At 44.8% G+C, this 12017-nt stretch overlaps 1 protein-coding gene and 1 pseudogene across 1 annotated transcript; both read left to right on the top strand.

The window, feature by feature from the left end:
- Window positions 1-1974: 1974 nt before the first annotated feature.
- On the top strand, window positions 1975-3134 carry LOC147977399 (uncharacterized). Its single transcript, XM_087521155.1, has 2 exons — window positions 1975-2673; window positions 2859-3134. Exons 1-2 carry the CDS (start codon window positions 1975-1977, stop codon window positions 3132-3134), a joined length of 975 nt encoding a protein of 324 aa, XP_087377281.1.
- A 6554-nt stretch (window positions 3135-9688) lies between these two features.
- Window positions 9689-10390, top strand: LOC147977398 (uncharacterized; annotated as a pseudogene).
- The last annotated feature ends 1627 nt before the right edge of the window (window positions 10391-12017 follow it).

Genomic DNA, 12017 nt, shown 5'->3' with positions numbered 1-12017 from the left:
ACTTTGGACATGAATTTAGGAGCTCGAATTTCGAAGCTCACAATCTAGCGAAGCATGTTTTGAAGCTAGGGGTGGGCCGCCATGTTTGGTTAGGACACCCCGGCAATCTATCTTTTATCTCTGTAAACATTGTTGCAGTTTAATAAAGCTTCACGAGATTGCCTCAAAAAAAACTACACTCCCGAGAAACTCCTCGCCTAGGGCGGAGCTGGAGCTAATGTTAACCTGATGCATCACTTCACCAATCACCATGGTGTATAATTTTCAAGTAACAATGTATTGAATAAAGGTATGTTCACAACTAGTAACACGAATAACCAAACATAATAGAAGTCGATGTATAAAAATAAAATGCAACAGTCAAAATGCTTAATATAATAATAAAGTAGAGAACAAAATTACTTGAAAAGTACGTCTTGCATTTCCAAATTCCAAAACACATCATCACACATCAAGGTTCAATAACCTACAAGATAAAAAATATAATTGAATTTTCAAGTACATAATAAAATTCCCAAATCAAAGTACTTAAATTTGTAAAATTTTGAAAATTACCTTTAGTATATTCTCTTCCTCCGAGCAATGAAATACTCAACCACTTGGTCATTGCATTGGTGACCTTTTAACAAATAACATTGTCACTCAAGTTGTCATCATTAAGGCGATTGCACATGTATGTATTGATCAGTTTCATACATGAAAAGCATCTCTCAATGGTAGCAAGAGGGTGGGGAGCGGTGGGGGCTTACGGAGATGACTCTCAGGTGTTGTGGGATCGCGTTGATCGAGGTGAGGAATCTCTGCGACTTATGGTTCATGGCGGTGTGGCATGACGTATGCAAGCATGTCTTGTTCGACAACTTCCACCCCACACAAAGGCCACACAAGATCATTATCGAGAACATGTGGGACACCTACGACCCTAGACGGAGTTTCTCGACATCAATTGAGAGCCATGGTTCGACGGACATACACAATACATATATATAGGGTGGGTCTATTATGATAACACCCCTTAAGACCTTATTCTGCACACCAAAACGCCTTATTCTTCACACCACCAAGATCGCGCCGCCGCCCCTCCCCTCCCGGCCTTCTACCGCGGTAGCGGCCTGGGCGAGCCGCCGCCCCTCCCCTCCCGGCCTTCTTCTGCGGCGGCGGCCTGGGAGCGACGCCGCCCCTCCCCTCCCCGCTTTCTCCCGCGGCGGCGGCCTGGGAGCGACGCCGCCCCTCCCCTCCCGGCCTTCTTCCGCGACGGCGGCCAGGCAGCGACGCCGCCCGTCGCCTCTCGGCCTTCTTCTGCGGCAGGCACCGAGCAACACCAGCCTATCGGCCTTCTTCCACGGCAGCAGCTCGGTAGCGCCGCCACCGAACTCCTCCGGGCCTGCAATTAGCTGTACTTCATCAGATGTGGATTGGTGCCGCCTCGACATCAAACCAATTCGAGCAAGGAGGAGTGTGCGCAAGGTTGCTTCATCCATGGTAGCTTCTTGGAATAAGTCTGCCCCGTTCACCTTGAGCAACGTCCAGACCGCCCATGAACTTCTGAAGGGCAAGTGGACTGCACGGGCGAACGTGAAAGTTGTGCAGGCGGACGAGAAGGGAACTTCCTCCTGTAAACGCAAGGAATCACTACATCACAAGGTAAGCAGTACACTTCCTCAACCATATCAGTGTAGTTATCATAGACAAAGTAGTACAAGCAGTACAGCGCGCGATTATGCAGTACAAAACCTATGCAGTGCGGTTGCTTCAGTTTGTTGTGGAGGAAAATGCAGTACGCTTGTATAGGTTCATTACAGATAATGATGCAGTGCGGTTGCTTCAGTTCACCTTGCGGGGTGATGCAGTCACCATGCAATGCTTCGGCAGTACCATTTTGAACACATTGCAGTTCGCATGATTCAGTTCATTTAACCTGACAATGCGGCTCGGTCATTTTGTGTGCAGGAGATGACGTTCAGCAGATACAAAATGCCGCGCATAATTGACAGCACCGAGAACAACAACTTTCAGAAGAGTGGATATTCTTCTGAAAGAGATACTGGCTGGGTTACCCCTGAGATTCCTCGTGGATTCTTCACGATGACAAATAGGGTGCAGTACTCTCCACAAGAAGATTTTTCACATGACGAAGATGTAGTTGAAGATGACGATGATGTCACATTCGTCTGGGAAGGCACTCACCAACGCGATGATGAAGACGATGACGATGAAGATGAGCCGATAACAGTTCTCAAACCAGAGTATAAGCACGAGTTCACTATGTTTGGACAGCATGTCCGAACAGACAATGATGACGCAGTTGAACACGATGTTGCAGCAGATGATGATTATGTCTATGATGATGTGCCACTGCTCCAAAATTTTCAAACCAATCCACCGAGACATCGTCACAACACTGGATTACCACCACGTCCACCTGCCGCACCCCAAAACAGAGCTCAGCGTCCACCTGCTGCACTGAAAAACAGAGCTCCAACCAGACCTGCTGCATCAACTTCGATGCTGCGGCCACCAACGGTGCCTCGGTCAAAAGTAAACAGCAGGTACAAATCCTCCTCACTATTACCGCCACGAGATCCTGAACTACACACGTCTGCTATAACCCCGCCATGTCCAATACAACCCGGCGAGCTGCAAACACCATCAGGCGAACGACTCTACACACATGTAAGTTTATGGTCTGAAAAAATAAATAGTTGCAGTCCATTCAGATAACATTGCAGTGCACACTGATATTTCTTGTGAGCTTTGGTTAGGAACATTGCAAATGCTTTATTAAACTCGTATGCACTCCTCGTATTCAAAAAACAGAACAGAACAAATTTTCTCATATAGCATTTCAATTAATGCAGGATAAAAACATGCCGCTGAACCTCATACCTGCTGCTGGAATGAAATTCACCACGTACGACAAGGCATGGGACTTTTACAACAATTATGCAAGATGTGCAGGGTTTGGTATACGCAAGAGGGCAAAACACAGGACAAATGCCTACATTGTCTGCTCAAGAGAAGGGGTCCACAAGCAGGTTGTGTCAGATTATCACCGGGTACGTCAGAAGACATCAAAAAGGATTGGCTGCAATGCAAAGATTAGAGTCAAAAAAGGAAGGATGGCAAATTTGTGATAGAAATGGTTCAACTCAACCACAATCACAAGATGCTGGAAAGCCCCGGGATGCTTTTGCACATGCGATCGCACAAAAAAGACGATCCTTTGATAGACCAGTTAGTGAAAGACATGCAACTGGACAACCGCACACATGCTCAGATGATGTCGACGCTATCGCGTATGTCCGGTGGTCTGCAGTACATGGGACATACTAGCCGCGACTGGGTACACAGGTAAGCACATAACAGAGCATATCTCTTGAGCATTCTGTTTGTAATTATTCCCTGTTTGGTGAGATAAGTTTGCATTGTCTCTGAAAATGCAGGAAACAGAAGTTTGCCAGAGAAGAGTCTGAAGATGATGTCAAGAAACTTCTGAATTTCTTCGAGAAAATGCAAAAGATAAACCCAGAGTTCTTCTATGATTATGACGTTGATGCAGATAACCGTGTAAGAAACGTCTTTTGGGCGAACGCAAGTTGCAGAGGATCGTATGAAGATTTTGGAGACTGCGTTACATTTGACACGACGTATAAAACTAACAAATTCCACATGCCGCTGGGAGTGTTTGTGGGGGTGAACCATCATCTACAGAGCACCATATTTGCTGTTGCACTCGTGCGAGATGAAACAATACCATCATTTGAGTGGGTTTTCAAAACCTTTCTGAGGTGTATGAACAACAAGCCGTCAATCTGCATGCTCACAGGTACAAAAAATAAAAAACACCTGCATACTTACGTTTTGTTTTGTTTTGTGCACTTATATTTCTTTCATCTATCTTGCAAACACACAAACAACTTAATAAAAAAACATTGTTTGTCTCTTCTCAGACTAGTGTTCTTCGATGAAGGCAGCATTAAAAACTATCCTCCCACAAACTCTGCATAAGCTGTGTCGGTGGCGTATCATGAAGAAGTACAAGGACCACCTCGCCTTGCTGTATAAGGCGCACGAGAAGCTCAAGGACGAACTCAATGCAGTGCTGAACCACCCACTAATGCCGTCAGAATTTGAACGAGCATGGAAGAACCTCATTCAGAGGTACAACTTGCAAGACGACGAAGTGATGAATTCACTATGGGATGACAGGCACGAGTGGATCTCAGCTTACTACAAGGAAATTTTCTGTGCTCGGATGACTTCCACACAGAGAAGCGAGAGCATGAACCGCATACTGAAGAAAAATTTTGTTAGGGAGAAGCATGATCTCCATCTGTTTGCTCAGCAGGTGGACAAGTGCATTCAGACCAGGAAGGCCGTCGAGCACGCAGAGACAGTAGCAAATGAGGTAAACAAAATGTCAATCAAAACTGCTTAAAAATATGACTACAAAAACAAACAATTTTTTCATTTCTCTGGATCGTAACAGTGCATTTGTGATCATGCAGTCAGAGGTAAAAACAACAACAAAGTTTGGCTTCGAAGTTCAGCTATCAAAAGTGTATACAAGGGCAGTGTTTGCAAATTTCAAAGAAACACTCTACCGTAGCACTGCATTCAGAGCAGAACGGTGCCCTGAGAACCCGACAAAGTATCTCGTACACCATTACAACAGATCGGATGCATTTGACTGGCCAAGGCATAATTTCCAAGTGGTCGCCGATGAAGAGAAAGGTGTCTACGAATGTGAGTGCAAACTCTAGACACACACAGGTGAGACTCCTAGCAAAAAAAATTCTAGATTCTCATAGTCATGCACGAAAGCTAACTTACTGAACTTTAAAAGTACATATACATGTGTAATTCACAAAACTAAATGAAGTTCACTTCTTTAAAAAATGAACAAATAATGAAAAAAATATATGTTTACTAATTTCATGCAGTTCACTTACAGAACAAAAAAATAATCATGTGTTTGTCTGCAGGCCTCTTCTGCGTCCATGTCTTATGCATGCTTTCTCATTTGAGAGTACTCAACATTCCTGAGGTGTACATCATGAAAAGATACACCCGTAACGCAAGATCAGATGCAACGTTTGACAGAAGAGACTACGAACAAACAGCACCAGATGGAACCTCGCTTTTTTGCCGTAGAAAATTGCTGATAGAAATAGCAATGGACCTTACAAACAGAGCGACAAGGTCCGAAGCTGGGTGCCACAGAGTGTTGTCTGGTATGAGGGCACTGATAGACGAAGTTGACGTGCTCAATGAAGAAGAAGAAGAAGAAGCAAAACTAAAGCAAGCAGAGAAATCCCAGCATGACAATAATGCCGAGCAAGTAGAAAATACTGAACACATCGGAACTGGTGCTATCAAAAAAGAAACAATTCTTCCACCTCCTGTTTCAAACACAAGAGGAAGGAAGAAAGGGGGAGATGCAACCCAGAAAAAGGTGGCATGCAAGGAGAAAAATGATGACAAAAACAGTAAGCCACAGCCTGAGCTGGACAGTGATGGTCACCCACTGGGAATAAGAAGGTGCAAGACATGTAATGAAATCAGCGGCCACAATTCCAGGACGTGTACAAAAAGAAATGAACAAGAAAAACGAGGACATGGAGATGCACAACAAAACAGAAATTCCACTCACAACACTAAGAAATGGACGAAACCGAGACGTTGTAGCATCTGCAAAAAGAGGAAGAGACACAATTCAAGAACCTGCCCCAAAAGAAAAAGAAAAAGATCAGAAAATGAGGAAGACAAAGAAGGTGAGATCAAAGAAGAAGATGATGACAGAACTGAAGAAGAAATGGCTTATGAAGAAGCAGATGGAGAAGAGGAGGAAGAAGAAGAGAGTGAAGAGGACGAAGAACGTGAAGAAACTGAAGAAACAGTGGCGTATGAAGAAACAGATGATGAAGATGATGAAGAGGAAGAAGAGAGTGAAGAGACTGAAGAGAGTGAAGAGGATGAAGAACATGAAGAAACAGTGTCAATAAGACCACCACAAGGAAATGCTGTTGTACAGAAAAAACCGAGAACAACACCACTTTCAAAAAACAAGGTAGGAGCAAAGAAGGATGCAGTTCACAGCACTGGAAAACGAAAACCACCATCAACCAGCACGCGGGGATCAAAGAAGGATGCAGTTCACAGCACTTGAAAACCAAAGCAGCCATCAACCAGCACGCGGGGAGCAAAGAAGGATGCAGTCCACAGCGCTGGAAAACCAAAGCAGCCATCAACCAGCACGCGGGGGGGCTACAAACACAAAGGTGCAGAGACAAGAACCAGCAACACCGCCATGGAAAACAAAAGAAAGTGCGACGTTAGACACGCTCCAGTCACCGCGCAGAAGCAGCAGGTTAACGACCAAATAGATGAACAGACAATAAATTATTCGTATGCATAGCAGTTTGCTTATCTCTATGACTTATGTATCAGTTTAAATTTTGTGTAAACACAAACTTCTCGTTGACTATGAGTTATTCAACTAAACCATGTAAAAGAGAAAATGGTATATAGAGTATACCATATATATAGCAGTCTTGAGTAAAACATTGACACATTTTGATTCAAAAACCATGTAAAAAATGCTGTTAGCTCGCTGCAGTCCAACGAGTAGTACATATAAAACGCATTTCAATATGCAGTATGGAACTTGCAAATATGCAGTACGCTTCGAACTATCATGCAATACTATAGACTAACTACATGTAGTACACACCATACAAATTGGGAAAAAATGTGGAAACATGTAGTGCTCAGCTAACATATAAGCAGTTCACATATTGTAACCATGTAAACACAAATTTCCCACTGAATAATAATTGAAGTGGTTCAGATCACAAAAGTGCTTGTTACAAAACACATCAAAAAAGATGAAGCGTTCAACACGCAAAAGTACTTATTACAAATCAACCTCATAACCTTAGCCAATCACGTCAAACGTGATTCTAACCGTACGATCCTCGAGTTCAAAGAAGTTGAGGACAACAACTTGCTCAGACTTCAGGCCACTATCATTGACAAATTCCTTCCACCCTTTGTGCAGACACAGCCGCCCGTCAATGCCTACAGTGTACTTGGCTGGTTGAAGGTATCCATTACCAAGAACAACTTGAAGAATTCCTTTCTTCTTGAGCCGGACATACCTAACAGCTCGTTTAGGAATTTTCTGTAAAAAATAATAAAACTGTTTGAGAACGAAACTAGCAGTACAATTCTCATACTGTGAAAGAGATAGATGAAGTGCACAACAGTCCAACAAGTAGTACATATAAAATGCATTTCAATATGCAGTATGGAACTTGCAAATATGCAGTACGCTTCGAACTATCATGCAGTACTATAGACTAGCTACATGTAGTACACACCAAAAAAATTGGGAAAAATGTGGAAATATGTAGTGCTCAGCTAATATATAAGAAGTTCACATATTGTAACCATGTAAACTAAAACATAAGCTACATGCACACAAGCATAAAAATAAAAACAAGAAATAAGAACACATTGCAGTACACTTCAAAAAACAAAGAAAAAAGTGCGTTCCTAAAATACTGCAAGTTCAGAATGCAATGGAATTATACAAAAAAACACAAAGAAAAAAATCATATCTAATGAATCATACCATCTTGTAGTCAGTCTCCACATCTATTGGCGTAAGCTGATGGACAAAAGGACTCGTGCAGCCAAGGCCACGCCGAATCAAGGCAGAATAGAACGCAGAAACATTGATCTGGCCCATATCCAATCCTTCCGTGAATACTGTACCATATGCAAGCTGCTCGGCTCGCCCAGTTCGGCACAACACCTTCCCACCACGACGAGCACGACGGGCCTGCGAGCAAGTTGAACAATTGCAGTGCGTCGGCACACCACAACCATGGCCGCAGTAGAAGAGATACGCACAGGGGCCTGGAGCCATCGCAAGAAAAATCTAGAAAAGCAAAAAAATAATAATAGGCTGGAGAAAGGAGAGAACTTGCGGCTAGCGCAGAAATGAAATGCAAAGGAAGGGTATAAGTTAGCCTTCATTTATATAAGAGGAATGCAAAAAGGTCAAAACTGAAAATTAAAGGGGACTTAATGGAAATTATGTTCCCAAGAATAAAGGACAATCAATAAAGGCTTATGTTACCAAAGAAAAAGGAATGAAAAAAGAAGGTGTACTTTGACTGCAGCAATTCCCACGAACAAAACCGCAGATCATTAAAAAATAATACTCTGAAAAATTATAATCCACACACCATTTTATGTGTGCAGTTCTCCAAATTCATACCAGGAAGTTCACTATATGTGTGGATGAAGTGCAGTACATGATAAAAAAAAGCAAAAGAGAAGCACTTTCGCAGCATTAGCATAGCCAGTCACAACTTTTTGGCAAAAGGAGGATGCACGCAGTGCAAAATGTGTACACCTGCAGCACAGAACTATGACGAATGCAGTGCGCATAGGAGCACAAAAGCAGTGCACACCCGTACACTAAGAAAAAAAGGATACGAAAGAGGAAAAACAATAAAGAAAAATGATACCGATGCAGTGCACAAAAATGTAGCCCAGAAAATGTGCAGTACGGTATGCGTGCACATGCAGTACTGAAACTAAATCAATGCAGTGCACACATGATTTACTAAAAAAAGCAGTGCACGCCCCAACGTTGAAAAAGTAACAAAGGAAAAAAATTGACCACCCAGGTGCTACCGGCCCCAGCCAGTCTCGTAATAGGTCTGCACCCACAGAAGGGGAGTCGTTCTGAGCCACGGTGAATGGGGCCGGTTGCACATGGGCCCACAGGTCATAGAGCATATAGCTAAGAGCGCCGTGTATAAGCGCCCAGATAAGTATACGGAGGAGTTCGACCAGTATGCCTCGCCAGCGCTTATAAACAGGTCGGGCGCGCCTTCCGCGGGCGAGGTGGGACTAAACATTAGGACGCACACACAGCGAAACGGGAACCAAGCCGTGCTCACAGGCCGACTTGGACCCAAGTACGTCTCTAAACTAGCCGAACACAGGCCCAACAAGGCCGACAAAGAAAAAACAATAAGTTAAAAAAAATGGGGGCCCCCCACCCCCCCTTTCCCTACCCGTCCCGTACCAGCGATTGTAGTAGGTACAAGCAAAAACAAGATGCAGTACGTAGCTGTAAACAATGCAGTGCATTACGTTACACGATGCAGTGAGGTATGGCAATCCAGTTCCCGATTACCCCTACACGAATAAATAAACTCAAAAAACAGTGAAGTACGCACATGTATACACAAGTGCAGTACTGAATTCTAGAAGATGCAGTGCAGGACTATATACTAATGCAGTTCATTATCGCACAGGATGCATGTATAAAACGTAACAAAATGCCCGTTCGCATAGAAAAAAATGGTGGTTAAAAAAAATGTGCTGATCAAAAATAAAACAAACCCACCTTAAAAAAACCACACGTTCGCATACAACCACCCGATCGAAGAAGTTCCATCGCCACAAGCCCACGATCACAGATGCAAAAACCAACCCACGATCCGCACAACCGCATCATCAGCACGATCGTGCAGTTCATCCGACGAGGCCATCCCACCCCGCGCCCTCCCCTTAAATTCAGACCCCTGCCAAAGGCCTTCTCATCCACAAACAACACAAGTATCCATTGCGCTCCCACCAAAAGCACCAAGCCCTGCCACCGGCGATGACGTTCACCGACGAGTACAAGGGCGACAACGCCGTGGAGGCGCACGACAACACCAAGTTGCACGTCATCCACACCAACGACAGGAAGCAGATGGCGATCACCCTCGTGCAGTACGAGCGCCACCTCAGCCTCCAGCGCCACAAGATCGTCGGCATTGATCTCGAGTACGACAACGACCCTGAAGCGACGCAGAAACCCGCCCTCTGCCAGCTCTCCATCGGCAAGAATCACCCGGTGCTGCTCTTCTAAATGAGCGACAGTGAAAGGTGCACCGTCTTCGACAACTTCCTCGCCGACCCCAGGTACACCTTTGCAGGCTTCTCCATCGACGGCGACAAAACCAGGCTGGAGCGTGTCAAACTGGAGGTCGCCAACTTCGTCGACATCCAGAAGGAGTGGAGGGTGCCTGAGGCAACCAAGCCGTTGGACTCCCTCGAAGACGTCTCCGGCGTGCTCATCAACGACTACTACAACAACATGAAGAGGAAGATCACCGACGACGAGCACCAGCGTTGGGCCATCCTGCCTCTGTCCAGGAGGCACATCGAGTACGCGGCAAAGGACGCCTACGCAGCGTATGAGATATGGAACCGCATCACCCTCACCCAGGACGGCCTTCGCCGTGCAAAGCTGGAGAAGGAGGAGCCCCCCAAGAAGCGCGCCAGGAGCAGCTGGGGATGGGGAGAGCCTGACTGGTGAAGAAGAAGATGGTGCCGGCCAGGAGCCAACAATGCCAGCGTTCTTTTAGAATTATCATCAAATTTGCTTTCTGTTGTTTGCTTATGTATCGTTAGTTTGCTTGTGTGCTGAACCTAGTTTGCTTACCATGCACAATCGCTTTGTAATGATGAACTCTGATTATGTTAGTTTGCTTTCTGTTCAACTTAGCTTGCTGGTGATGAAATTGTCGTACAGAATATCTGTGATAATTTGTTTTCTGTTGTCTACTAATGTATCATTAGATTCGAGCAGTGCAGAAAACGAAAAAAGAGTTGCAGTGTGCAAACAGGACGCATGCAGTGCAAGTTGTGTACGAATGCAGTACAGAATCTGTCCAATGAAGTCTTAACATACCCAACAAAGCGGTGCACGAACCTAAATTTGAAAAAGAATACATAAGAGCAAAACCAGAAAATGAAAAACGCAAACACGTAAATAATCAATGAAGTACAGAAAATATATGAACGTGCAGTACAGAACCATAATCAACGCATTACGCATATGATTTACTAAGCAGTGCACTCCCATACATTGGGAAAAAGATTACATAATAGCAAAAAGACGGAAACAAAAAAATGGCAACTGTACATGCAGTACGTAATGCGTACACATGCAGTACAGAACCCTGATCAATGCAGTGCAAGCTCCCGACATTGAAAAAAACACCTAAGAAAGAAAAATAAAAAGAAAAAAATGACCACCCAGGTGGCACCGGCCCCAGCCAGTCTCGTAATAGGTCTGCGCCCACAGAAGGCGAGTCGTTCTGAGTCACAGTGCATGGGGCCGGCCACACATGGGCCCACAGGTCAGAGAGCATACAACTGCGAGCGTCGTGTTTAAGCGCCCAAATAAGTAACAAGAGGAATTTGACACAGATGCCTCGCCACCGCTTATAAACATGTCGGCCACGCCTTCCGCGGGCGAGGTGGGACTAAACATTAGACCGCACACAGCGCACCGGGAACCAGTCGTGTGCTCACAGGCCGACCTGGGCCCAATTGCGTCTTCACTACCAGAACACAGGGCCAACAAAAAAAGAGAGAGGCCACTGAAAATAAAAAAATGCTACATACCATACACAAACACAGGCCCAACCACACGTTCGTAGTTCACCGTGATATGACAATGCAGTTCGCTATTTTCAAGTAAGCAGTCATGTTGCTTCTTAAATGCATTCGTGTTCACTGAATCACACCCAATCCACCACCTAACGCCAACCACACCATTTATTACTTCCATTGCTCGATTGGTTGCATAAAAACTTATCCATTCGTGCTACAGACTAACAGAACTCCTCCCCCCGTTCCTCATTTTCCTCAAAACGTAGATCTAGGGTTCATCCCATCCACAACTCTTCTTTGGAATTCCACTGAACCCGCCATGGACTGTAAGTGTGGGTGCTTGGCAAGGATGGCTCCGGTAGTGGACACATGCATCTACGCAGAAGGCCTACAGCTCACCAACACCGAGTGGCGCAGCATGCTCGGCTGCCTGATGATACCCAACAGGGGGTTTCGTGCGCCATTCTTCATCGCCTCACAACCGCAGATCTATAGGAAAGTTGGGTATGTTTTTCCACTCACAATTTTTGCACATAATCTAGACT

This window comes from Triticum urartu, chromosome 4A (genome assembly GCF_056163025.1).
Source record: "Triticum urartu cultivar PI428250 chromosome 4A, HENAU_Tu73, whole genome shotgun sequence".
Taxonomy (NCBI): domain Eukaryota; kingdom Viridiplantae; phylum Streptophyta; class Magnoliopsida; order Poales; family Poaceae; genus Triticum; species Triticum urartu.
The sequence above is the reverse complement of the archived record's forward strand: the minus strand, read 5'-3'. Positions and strand labels throughout refer to the sequence as shown.

Coding starts and splice junctions, on each gene's coding strand:
- LOC147977399 (XM_087521155.1), top strand. CDS start 1,975: ATGCCGCGCATAATTGACAGCACCGAGAACAACAACTTTCAGAAGAGT. Junction 2,674..2,858: donor GCGAACGACTCTACACACAT/GTAAGTTTATGG, acceptor CAATTAATGCAG/GATAAAAACATGCCGCTGAA.